General features: G+C 43.2%; 1 protein-coding gene across 3 annotated transcripts in view; it reads right to left on the bottom strand.

Annotated features, from left to right (window-relative positions):
* The window catches only part of COL8A1 (collagen type VIII alpha 1 chain), a 113,232-nt gene that overhangs the window by 17,840 nt on the left and 82,427 nt on the right, over positions 1 to 12,965 (bottom strand). For all 3 annotated transcript variants that reach the window (XM_044287797.1, XM_044287798.1, XM_044287796.1), the window contains one exon: positions 2,841 to 3,132. In XM_044287797.1, coding sequence (XP_044143732.1) covers positions 2,841 to 3,129 — 289 coding nt within the window. In that variant the 5' untranslated portion in view covers positions 3,130 to 3,132. The remainder of the gene's footprint in view (positions 1 to 2,840; positions 3,133 to 12,965) is intronic.

The following is a 12,965-nucleotide window of genomic DNA, read 5'->3' as shown; positions in this document are numbered from 1 at the left end:
ATAAACAAACAGGGAGGCACAAGATCATTGCCCCTTCTGTCAGAGATCGGGGTAATTCTTCGGTGGGCAGAGCTGAACCTTTCCCATCTATCTGCCGTTCATATTCGAGGCTCCCTCAATATGATAGCGGACCGCTTAAGTCGAGGATTACCGACCATGGAGTGGTCTCTGCATCCGGAGATCTTCAGGCAGCTAGTTCACAGATGGGGTATGCCAGAAGTGGATCTCATGGCAACCAGGTTCAACGCCAAGGTGATGAGGTTCTGTTCCCTCTACAGGGAAGACAACCCCCTGGCGATAGATGCTCTGTCAATACCGTGGAGGTTCAGGCTGGCTTACATCTTCCCTCCCTTTTCCATGATACCGAGGGTATTGATGAAAATCCGTCAGGATCAGGCCTCGGTAATAGCCATCATACCGTTTTGGCCCAGAAGATCCTGGTTTACCCAGCTCATTCAGATGAGTCGGGGACAATACTGGAGACTCCCCCCGGAGCAGACCCTGGTGTCGTGGGACACTCACCTCTGCCCAGATCTGCACAGGTTCAACCTGACAGCCTGGAGGTTGATCAGTCCCTTCCCAACATAGAAGGGCTTTCCGAGTCGGTCCTGAGAACTTTGTCGCATTCCCGAGCAGAGTCTACAAAGAAGGCCTACTCCAGGATCATGAGAATCTTCGAGGCATGGTGTGATTCCAGACAGGTGGCGTCTGCAGATCCGCCCCTTCCTGCGATACTTCAATTTCTTCAGGATGGATTAGATAGAGGCCTATCTCCAGCTACCTTGAAGGTACAGGTTTATGCCATCTCGGCCTGTCTCAACAGGCCACATTCTCGGGACCCACTCATCAAACGCTTCCTGAAGGGAGCTGAAAGACTAAAGCCTACTATACTGAAACCTATCCCCCAGTGGGATCTTTCAGTAGTGCTCAGGGGGCTAGCATCTCCCCCCTTCGAGCCCTTGGAGGAGGTAAATTTTAAATTTCTGACTTTAAAGATGGTCTTTCTTCTGGCTATAGCTTCAGCCAAAAGAGTTTCTGAATTGCAGGCTTTTTCCGCAAATCACCCGTACATTATTTTTCTACAGGATAGAGTACTCCTGAAGTTTTTACCTTACTTCAGGCCTAAGGTGCCTACTTTCCAGAACATCAATCAGGTAATATCTTTACCAGTTTTGTTTACAGCCTCCTCCTCTGATACTCCAGCTAGAGACCCGCTGGATATTTCAAGATGCCTCCAGATCTATGTGGATAGATCTAGTGAGTTCAGGAAAGATGAGAATCTTCTTATCCTGTTTGCCGGTAAGTCTAAAGGCCGTAAAGCGTCTAAAGCCACCATTAGTCGCTGGATCAAGGAGGCCATTTTGGAAGCTTTCGTCTCCCAATCCTTAGATCCTCCCGAGTTTGTGAGGGCCCATTCTACTAGGGCGGTCTCCACCTCGGTTGCGGAGAGAAGACTCCTCCCCTTAGAGTTGATCTGTAAGGCGGCCTCCTGGAGCTCTGAGTCAACCTTCATCTCCCATTATAGGATAGATGCTAGGATGGCAGAGTTTTCGGCTTTTGGGCAGACTGTTCTTAGTTCTGCCAGGCATGAGGACCCTCCCTAGGGGATTCTTCTTGCTATCTCCCCATCTGTGCTGCTGTTGAGGACGTAAGGGAATCGTTAATTTCTAACGATAATTTGTTTTCCCTTAGTCCTAACAGCAGCACACAAATATCCCACCCTAAATACATTATGCTTGTTAAAAACACGGTGGGCTGGGGGGTGATCTCCTCCCTTTCAGGGAGCTGAAGATCGTTTATTGGTTCTTGGGCTCATTAAAATTCCGCCGGTCCTACCAGTCCACAGGGGCAGTTAACCCCATCTGTGCTGCTGTTAGGACTAAGGGAAAACAAATTATCGTTAGAAATTAACGATTTCTGTGTTCTTCCCCCTCTGCTAGGGGTTCTATCCCTGAGTGGATCCATTACCGCATTATAGTCTCCAATCGCAATCATTATAGCTTCCTGTCTATCCAGCATGAATTCATACAGTTGATATAAAATCTCTGGCGTATACGGGGGAGGAATATAGATATTTGCAATTACCATTTTAACCCCATCTATATTACAATATAGAAAGAGGTATCTGCCACAGTCATCGGCCTCACACATCAGACATTCAAATTTTATTTTATTGTGGATCAAAATTGAGACCCCTCTTGAATAAGTAGTGTATACAGAATGGTAACTTTCCCCTATCCATCTCTTCTGCAACCATCTTAAAGATTCCTTATCCAAATGTGTCTCTTGTAGGCAGATGACAGCTGGCAGAAACCCCTTCATCCACTCAAAGATAGCATACCTCTTCACTCTCTCCCTTAAACCCCTCGTATTCAATGAAACAATCCTAACCATCTAGCAGAGGGGGAAGAAAAAAGAAATAAAAAAAAAAAAAAAAAAATTACAACACGTCTCCCTCTCCCTCATACCACCCACACCCCCCCATCCCAGATAACCCCCCTCCCTGCTGTACAGCAGTCGGGGCGACTCCATAACTTAGCATACTAGCTCCCTCCCTCTCCGCATCCCCCAGCCTCAAAGGCCCTCCCCATCCGCCCAATCGCTAACCTCCTCCGGAGTCTGAAAAAAAACAGTCCTGCCTTTATATTCCACCCTTAATTTTGCCGGAAAGAGTAAACTGTACTTTAAACCTGCTTCCCTTAATCTTTTCTTAACAACAATATACTCTTTCCTGTGGGCATTAGTGTGCGCAGAATAGTCTGGAAATAGCCTTATCTTTACACCCTGTATCTGGTACTTTTCGGTACTTTTTACATTTACTTCAATTTCAGAATATCTACCTTTTCCATCTTTTCTCGCCTTCATATCTTTACCAAACATTGGCATCTGTGGTATATCTTTTCCATAATGTGGCATGTGTGCCTTCTCCTTTCCGATGTGCCCCATTGGTGTGCCATCTTTTCCCATTGGCATATGATGCATTTGCTGTCCCATAGGCTGGTATTGTGGAATCTGAGGAGGTAATGGTTTCATTCCATAATAGGCGCCTCCATTGCCAGAACCCAGCAGACTAAGGAGTATGACTGGTAACAATAGAAGTCTTTGAACAGGACTGTGTGGAAGCGCCATATCCTAAAATAAAAGGGGAAAGCAAATATTACACAGAGCATGAAAAAATGAATAAATACCATATCATTTACAATATAAGGCCTGCACCCATAATAATGCCCATATAACAAAGTTTTTGTTTTTAAATTAAAAAGGATTTCCAAGATTTTATAACTGATGACGTATCCTCTGGATACATCATTAGTATCTGAGTGGTGGGGGTCAGACCCCCAGGACCCTCACCAATTAGCTGTTTGAGAAAGCAGCCTTCTCACAGTTTACCAAGCACAGTGCTGTACGTTGTATAGTGGCTGTACTTGGTATTGCGCTCAGCCCCATTCACTTCAATGTGGCTGAGCTGTGCCTAGGTCATGTGACCGATGAACGGGATGTCACTGGCATAGGCAAAGCTGAGAGACAGCCGTAGCGTTACTGCGAGTCCCGCTGCCTTCTTAAACAGCTGATCATTGGGGGTCACAGGTGTCGGACCCCCACCGATCAGGTTATCATCTGGATAGATATGAGAACCTATATATAGCCCTAACAAAATTGCGGGCTTACCCCTAATTAGAATATATATACCGATTTGAAGGAGTAAGGGAAAATGAAATATAGCTTGATTTGAAGAACATACACTACAATAGTACACAAATACTCAATTTTATTAAGAGAATCACAAAAGACACATGATCAGCACTGGTCACAAATAAGACAATACATACAGGTTACAAGACATGTTTAAAAACCAAGTGAACCGATGGTAGGCTGCCAATACAAATATCCAGAGTAAAGTGCAAGTGCATAGTTATACCCAAAAGGTCATAAGTGGTGGACATATAGTATCCAAACGCTATAGCTATTGGACACCACTAATATCCACATGTATATATGTGTCAAAATCTTTGCCACTGGCCGGTGTAAATGTATACACCAAGGTTATCAAAAATAGGGCAATACCAATATCACAATTGTATTTGACACATGATGAAAACTATTGTATATACTGACCAATTGATTCAATTGTATCCTGCAGCAATACCACCGGTCCACTCCCCAACGCACGTTTCGCGTACAGCTTTTTCAAGGGGTGTTGGTTAGCAGAGAGGACAGTCACCCATAAATAGGTCGAGTGGAAACACATGATTGGTTGTTGGACTGAATTTTAATTACATTTCGGGCTCACCTGAGTATTAACACATGCCGGACATTGCTGGTGCCTGGCCCCTTATCCGCATGCCACCACATCCGGCGGCGCCTATCGAGATGTATGAGGCGGAGGCTCACCGTCAATTACGTGACACCGCCTGCTACCGTAGATTAACCTCAAACCCTACCAACGACTACCAAATGCAGATACAGGCCGTCCTGTTGACAGCGGTGGAGTCATCAGTCATTAATAGGACTGTATACAATGGCTTGATGGTGAAGCATCCAATAACCCCCACACTGTATCTATTACCGAAGGTGCATAAATCCTCAACGAGACCTCCGGGTAGACCGATAGTGTCGGGGTGTGGTGGACTAAGCGAACCCATTTGTCGCTTTTTGGATTTCTACCTCAAGCCATGTGTCCAATGTCTTCCATCTTATGTACGTGACTCCACCGATGTGCTAAAGCGGCTGGAGAATGTCCATATGGAAGATGATATGTATCTCGTGACATGCGATGTAGAATCGCTGTATACGTGTATCCAGCATGAACTTGGTCTGAAGGCCTCCAGTTTCTTTTTGCGGACAAGGAATCTATCGCCGGAACTGGTGGAATTCATACTAGTTCTGTTGGATTTTGTACTTACACATAATCACTTCCTTTTTAAAGACCGACATTATCTCCAATTACGAGGTGTGGCGATGGGGGCGACTTGTGCGCCCTCATACGCCAACCTATTTTTGGGTCTTTGGGAACGTGAATATGTACAACAGATTATGGATGGGGCGGATGGACAGGTTATATCCTGGATCCGCTTTATAGATGATATTTTGTTTGTTTGGCAGGGATCCAGGAGGGCACTTGATTTATTTTTGGTACAACTGAACGCGAATGACTGGAATATAAGATTGACCCAAACCATCTCCCAAAGTGAAATGACATTTCTGGATATTAACATCAAGACGACCACGGATGGCACTCTATCAACGGCAATTCACCGTAAGGATACCGCTGTAAACGCTCTGTTGCATGCATCGTCCTTTCATCCACAACATCAAAAAAGATCTATACCGATTGGTCAGTTCTTAAGGGCCAAAAGACTGTGCACGACAACAGAGGATTTTGAAAAAGAATCGATTCAGCTTCGACAACGGTTTGCACAAAGGGGATATCACCCTGTGGTTATTGAACGGGGGTATCAGCGGGCCGCCAATACATCACGACAGACCCTTCTTACAACAAAGCCCAAAAAAGTTCATAATGCAGCGGTGGATGAAGCTCGACCAGTCTGTATGATTACGGATTATAATCCACAATGGAATAACATCAGAAAAACGTTTGTAAAATATTGGCCTGTATTGCAAAGTGATCATGTCCTGAATTCGGTTCTCACTTCGGCCCCCACTCTGGTCTCTAGACGGAGCAGGAATCTTAGTGACATTCTGGTATCTAGCCATTATATTCCACCTAACAACCAGGAATTCCTGTTTCAGTCCAAAGGACCAAAGTGGGGCTCGATACCGTGTGGACATTGTAGCATTTGCAAGGCCATGGTAAAAAGTGTGTCATTTAGTGACTCATCTGGCAAAGATGTATATAAAATTGTGCATTTTATCAACTGTAGTACCTGTGGCGTTATCTATTACGCAACATGCCCTTGTGGGTTAATCTACATTGGCATGACAACACGTGAATTGCGTATACGCCTTCAGGAACATCAGAGTGATATTCGGATGGCGTCAAAGGTGCCAGCTGATGACAGGGAACGAATATTGAAACTCAAACCAGTTGCACGACATTTTCGGTTGAAACACAATAATCGATGGCAGGACCTGAGGGTCCGTGGCATCGATAGGGTAAATTTAGGATCTCGAGGAGGTGACCTCTTCAGACGACTTGAACAAGTGGAAAGTAAATGGATAATCAAACTTCAAACCCAGGTGCCATATGGGTTGAATGATAAGGTGCCTTTTGCATCTTTCTTGTGAATGCCTCCTCCTTGAATCTCCGTGATCTGTCCAGGTTTATTTATGTTTATGTGTATGGCGATGATGGCAGTGCACTCACCTATGGGTGCTGGACAGGATGGTTGATGACGATATTTTTCACTAGTGGCTCGGGACATGACAAGTGGTTGTATGATACTCTTCAGTATGACTGGGAATGCGATCAGTCTGAACATCGGCTATACCGGTGTACAGACGATTGGTGCGTAGACAGGGGTGTATGCAAAATACTCACGACTTGGTAGGGCATATATAAAAAATTTAAAATTTTTTTTGCTCTCTTTATGTGTGAATAATTTGGGATGCTAATATATATATATTTTTTTCATTTGTGGTATATATAGCTACTTATATACAATGGTGACACTTTAGACACTATTAATACGGAGAATTTATGTAACTTATATTGTTATTTATTTATTCTATTTTTGTTTGATACAACTAATGATTTTTCCTTTCATATTTCACTCTGCACTTTGAGGCCTCAGAGTTGGGAGACCTTATTACTACTTATTCCTGCCATGGCTAAATGTTATGTCGGGAAAGAGAGGTTTATGGGAATAACAACGCCTAGTATCCTCGTAATTGCAGTGAAAGGCCCCCCACTGAGGTCAAATGATAATACTATTTTTGTAAAGTTATGGTTTCAGTACAGGGTAAAACCAAATTTTATGACAATTTGTTTGTAATCTGTCTCTAAATATAATAATGATTTATCACTTGCCTCTCACATTATTTGATATAGGTTTGGTCCTTACCCTCTCCTGCGCATGCGTTACCACCCTAGTACAACATATCGAATTATATGTTATTCGATGTGTATGACTATTGTGGTCAGGTGTATAATATCCACTTTTGGTATTGATGCCTGACAAACATATATATATATATATGCATTTGCATCGAAGGTAAACTGAAATGAGGTTCTGTGTACTTGTATACATACATTGAAAAACTGATAAACATCGGCATGTGGATTGTCAACATATATCATGCCTCAATTTAAGAACTGTGTATATTGTAGTATGGTGTATATATGACAAGATGCCATCATTTTTATGTAAAGCAATTTGATCTTTTTGATATATCTGTATATTATGTCATGTGCCCCTACTTAATATGGCGGAATAGGTGTCTTTGGTGTTCTGCGCATGCGCCGCGTTCGTGCATCGCCGGCCGCTCCAGAGTGACGTGCGTCGCACAGGATGTACGTGACGGCCTTCTCTGTAGCGGCGTGGCGCCGCCGGATGTGGTGGCATGCGGATAAGGGGCCAGGCACCAGCAATGTCCGGCATGTGTTAATACTCAGGTGAGCCCGAAATGTAATTAAAATTCAGTCCAACAACCAATCATGTGTTTCCACTCGACCTATTTATGGGTGACTGTCCTCTCTGCTAACCAACACCCCTTGAAAAAGCTGTACGCGAAACGTGCGTTGGGGAGTGGACCGGTGGTATTGCTGCAGGATACAATTGAATCAATAGGTCAGTATATACAATAGTTTTCATCATGTGTCAAATACAATTGTGATATTGGTATTGCCCTATTTTTGATAACCTTGGTGTATACATTTACACCGGCCAGTGGCAAAGATTTTGACACATATATACATGTGGATATTAGTGGTGTCCAATAGCTATAGCGTTTGGATACTATATGTCCACCACTTATGACCTTTTGGGTATAACTATGCACTTGCACTTTACTCTGGATATTTGTATTGGCAGCCTACCATCGGTTCACTTGGTTTTTAAACATGTCTTGTAACCTGTATGTATTGTCTTATTTGTGACCAGTGCTGATCATGTGTCTTTTGTGATTCTCTTAATAAAATTGAGTATTTGTGTACTATTGTAGTGTATGTTCTTCAAATCAAGCTATATTTCATTTTCCCTTACTCCTTCAAATCGGTATATATCATCTGGATAGGTCATCAGTTATAAAGTCTTGGAAAACCCCTTTAAATCTTGTTCTAATCAAACCAGTTTTCTATAAAATAGCTTAAAGTAAATGGCCACTCGTAACAACTTACTTAATGAGGTAGTTTGTATTTGTGTCCTGAGGATGAAGATACAATTAAATACAATAGTGAAGCAAGGAGCCATCAGCTCCCTGTTCCACCATCCCCCAGCCTGTGCTTTTCCCAGCAGCAGGTGCAATGGAGAGATGTCATTGCACCTTCTATGCTCAGTGGGAGAGAACACAAGACTGGGGAGGATATGTTCCATTCATCAGGGGAGAAGGGCTAGGTGAGTAGTGCTTTTTTATTTTATTCAAACTACAGAGGCTTTACTATTACGATAATAAGGGGGCATTAAGGAGAAAAACAAAGCAATTTTGTGTAGGGAGCACTTAGGGGCCATAACTAATGTTCGGAGGCAGTAAAGCAGCATAAAGCAGGTGAGGGGGCATAACTAATGTGAAGGAAAAGCTAAGGCATAACTACTGTGAGGCGGCACTAAAGGGTCATACGTAATGTAAAGGTGCACTAAAGGGGCATAACTAATGTGAGAGGGAAGTAAAGGGGCTTAACTAATGTGAGGGGGCACCAAAGGGGCATAACTACTTTGAGGGGGCACTAAAGCGGTATAACTACTGTGAGAATGCATTAAGAGGGTATACCTACTGTGAGGGGTAACTAAGGGGGCATAACTACTGTGAGGGGGCACTAAGGGGGCATAACTACTGTGAGGGTCAGTAAGAAGGCATAATTACTGTGAGGGGGAACTAAGAGGTATAAGTACTGTGCAAGAGCACTTAGGGTGTATAACTACTTTGTGGGGGCACTAGGGGGCATAACTACTGTGTGGAAGCACTAAGGGGGCATAACTACTGTGTGGGGCACTAAGGGGGATAACTACTGTGTGGGGGCACTATACAATGTTGGGGCATTAATGTGGCAGGACTACTGTGTGGGAGGCACTAATGGGGGCCCCACTCATCAAATGTCTGCACTGAGCCCACCAATGTATTAAAATGGCCCTGACCCCCACTAATCAGCTGTTTGAAGGCTGTGGTTCTCTGATAACCGCTGAGTAAAGGAGCCCAGGAGATGCAATGTGCTACCATGTAGTGTTACCTCTATCTATGATACTAGACTAATGGATTCAGTATTATAAAGCATGGCGTCATATTCTTTCTGGAATCTACACTGATCGACGTAACATTTTACCAGTTAGACGCAAGGATCCAGTAAATCACATAGGACGGGGTCTTATTAGATAAAGATATAAATAGAAACTAAGTTGTGGGTGCACAACCTAAACAGTACCAAATTTGGGTGCTACACGGCCATACCTCATAATAGCAAGAGGAGACGAAAAGAAAAAGTGGTAGGCAACCAATTTGAGCACACCCAAAAATATACTTACATTTTTTTACAATCTATATTAAGATACATTAAATTCCAACCATGTAACAAACATGATAAAAAAATTAAAACGTACCACAAGGGACAGTTGCCATGATATGCAGCCACCCTACCACTGTCCTCCATAAGCAATACATACAACACAAAAGGTCTACACTAAGGGCTCATTCACACGACTGTAGGTGTCTCGTTGCCGTATTGCGGACCGCATATGCGGATCCGCAATACACGGGCACCGTTCCGCGTGGATTCCGCATCACGGATGCGGACCCATTGACTTGAATGAGTCCGCAAATCCAGAGATGCGGAACAGAAATAGGGAACCCCACAGAAGCACTACGGAGTGCTTCTGTGGTGTTCTTTTCCGTGCTTCTGCACCACAAAAAGATAGAACTTGCTCTATCTTTTTGCGGAACAGACGGATCGCGGACCCATTTAAGTGAATGGGTCTGCGATGCGCTTGCGACTGCCCCACGGTCGCGGGCAGCCCCACGGTCGCGGGCAGCACACGGTCGTGTGAACAAGCCCTAAGGTATATAACACACCACGATGATCAAAAATGATGCAATAAAGGCAAATTAAACAAAAATCTAAAACATGTAAAATACACCTGTGCAGCAAAGTGCAACCTGAGCCAGGGGACAGAGATCACCACATGCAGGCTCAGACTGGCCCACAGGGGTACAGTGTGTAGATGGCCAGCTAAGACCTGTCCTAGGTTGCTAGTATAGCTTATGTGTGTATACAGCTAAACCTGCTAATAACCTTAATACAGTTCCTATGTTTATGTGTTAAAGACAAAAGCAGAGTTATTTACTATGACATCATAATTTGGATGTCATATAACTGTTATATGTTGTGATTACAGAAGCAGAAAAAGATAATATGCCTTTAAGATTCATTTTGTAATGTAAGGTAAGGTCAGTGACACAGCAGAAACAACAGAAAGCATAGTGTTAATCTTTTGTTGCTGGGCAGAAGTCTAGACCAATCACAGCCAGCTTCTCACACAGCAAGAGTTTTCACCAATCACAGCCAGCCTCACACACAGCCTGTCTGGGAATTTTCCTAGCAGGAGCTGCTGGAATCATTATTCACCAGAGACAGGAGCTGAGGAGACATTCACTCCACTGAGAGCTGTGTTTTTATGGAAGCATAGAGGCCAACATAGTTCCACCAAATACAAATTGCAAGCATACAATTGCAAGCATTCAGATTCTAGATTGCAATCCAAATTGCATACAACCATACCAGATCATACTCAACCAATCTGCAAATAGTCACTGCTAACTGCATATTGCAAGCAGAACTATTAGTTAGACCTCAGATATACCTCTCAGAGAGATCATAAAGTGCTTAAATAACTTAAAGTGAGAGTACAGATACTGAAGAGAGAAATATATCCACCATTTTACAAACCGGATTCCAAAAAAGTTGGGACACTATACAAATCGTGAATTAAAACTGAATGCAATGATGTGGAGGTGCCAACTTCTAATATTTTATTCAGAATAGAACATAAATCACGGAACAAAAGTTTAAACTGAGAAAATGTACAATTTTAAGGGAAAAATATGTTGAATCAGAATTTCATGGTGTCAACAAATCCCCAAAAAGTTGGGACAAGGCCATTTTCACCACTGTGTGACATCTCCCTTCTTCTTGCAACACTCAACAGACGTCTGGGGACCGAGGAGACCAGTTTCTCAAGTTTAGAAATAGGAATGCTCTCCCATTCTTGTCTAATACAGACCTCTAACTGTTCAATCATCTTGGGCCTTCTTTGTTGCACCTTCCTCTTTATGATGCGCCAAATGTTCTCTATAGGTGAAAGATCTGGACTGCAGACTGGCCATTTCAGTACCCGGATCCTTCTCCTACGCAGCCATGATGTTGTGATTGATGCAGAATGTGGTCTGGCATTTTGTTGTTGAAAAATGCAGGGTCTTCCCTGAAAGAGATGACGTCTGGATGGGAGCATATGTTGTTCTAGAACCTGAATATATTTTTCTGCATTGAAGGTGCCTTTCCAGACATGCAAGCTGCCCATGCCACACGCACTCATGCAGCCCCATACCATCAGAGATGCAGGCTTCTGAACTGAGCGTTGATAACAACTTGGGTTGTCCTTGTCCTCTTTGGTCCGGATGACATGGCGTCCCAGATTTCCAAAAAGAACTTTGAATCGTGACTCGTCTAACCACAGAACAGTCTTCCATTTTGCCACACTCCATTTTAAATGATCCCTGGCCCAGTGAAAACGCCTGAGCTTGTGGATCTTGCTTAGAAATGGCTTCACTGACAATGGTTTCTGGAAGTATTCCTGAGCCCATTCTGTGATTTCCTTTACAGTAGCATTCCTGTTTGTGGTGCAGTGTCGTTTATGGGCCCGGAGATCACGGGCATCCAGTATGGTTTTACGGCCTTGACCCTTACGCACAGAGATTGTTCCAGATTCTCTGAATCTTCGGATGATGTTATGCACAGTTGATGATGATAGATGCAAAGTCTTTGCAATTTTTCGCTGGGTAACACCTTTCTGATATTGCTCCACAATCTTTCTGCGCAACATTGTGGGAATTGGTGATCCTCTACTCATCTTGGCTTCCGAGAGACACTGCCACTCTGAGAAGCTCTTTTTATACCCAATCATGTTTCCAATTGACCTAATTAGTGTTAATTGGTCTTCCAGCTCTTCGTTATGCTCAAATTAACTTTTTCCAGCCTCTTATTGCTACTTGTCCCAACTTTTTGGTGATTTGTTGACACCGTGAAAATTTGAATCAACGTATTTTTCCTTTAAAATTATACATTTACTCGGATTAAACATTTGATCTGTCATCTACGTTCTATTACAAATAAAATATTGACATTTGCCATCTCCACATCATTGCATTCAGTTTTTATTCACAATTTGTTTAGTGTCCCAACTTTTTGGGAATCCGGTTTGTATGTTGAATGACAAGATTGAACAGTTGAACCACCATCTTATGCATACCACTATTTTGTGATATCTTTTCAAAACGTGTTTTGTACATGGACTATCTGCTGCGGAGGCGGCAGTGTTATATGAAGAAAAGTTGAAGTTAATAAATAAGTTATTTGAAGCATTTGGTCTGCTCTTTAAACCTACTGTTTCCATAGAATGGCACTAGAGGAATTACAGACTAATAGACAGTCTGGTTAGAATAAAAGTCAGAGATATCAAAATTCTTATAATGCACTTCATAGTGTTGCGCCTGCCACACAGTGGCCACCCCCCCCCCCCCCCTGCACAAGTGGCACTTGACCCAGTACACTGGCTGCACTACATATAGAAAGGCATGTGCAG

Source organism: Bufo gargarizans, chromosome 3 (genome assembly GCF_014858855.1).
Source record: "Bufo gargarizans isolate SCDJY-AF-19 chromosome 3, ASM1485885v1, whole genome shotgun sequence".
In the NCBI taxonomy this organism is placed as follows: domain Eukaryota; kingdom Metazoa; phylum Chordata; class Amphibia; order Anura; family Bufonidae; genus Bufo; species Bufo gargarizans.
Note: the sequence above shows the minus strand (reverse complement) of the source record. Positions and strands in the feature narration are given on the sequence as shown.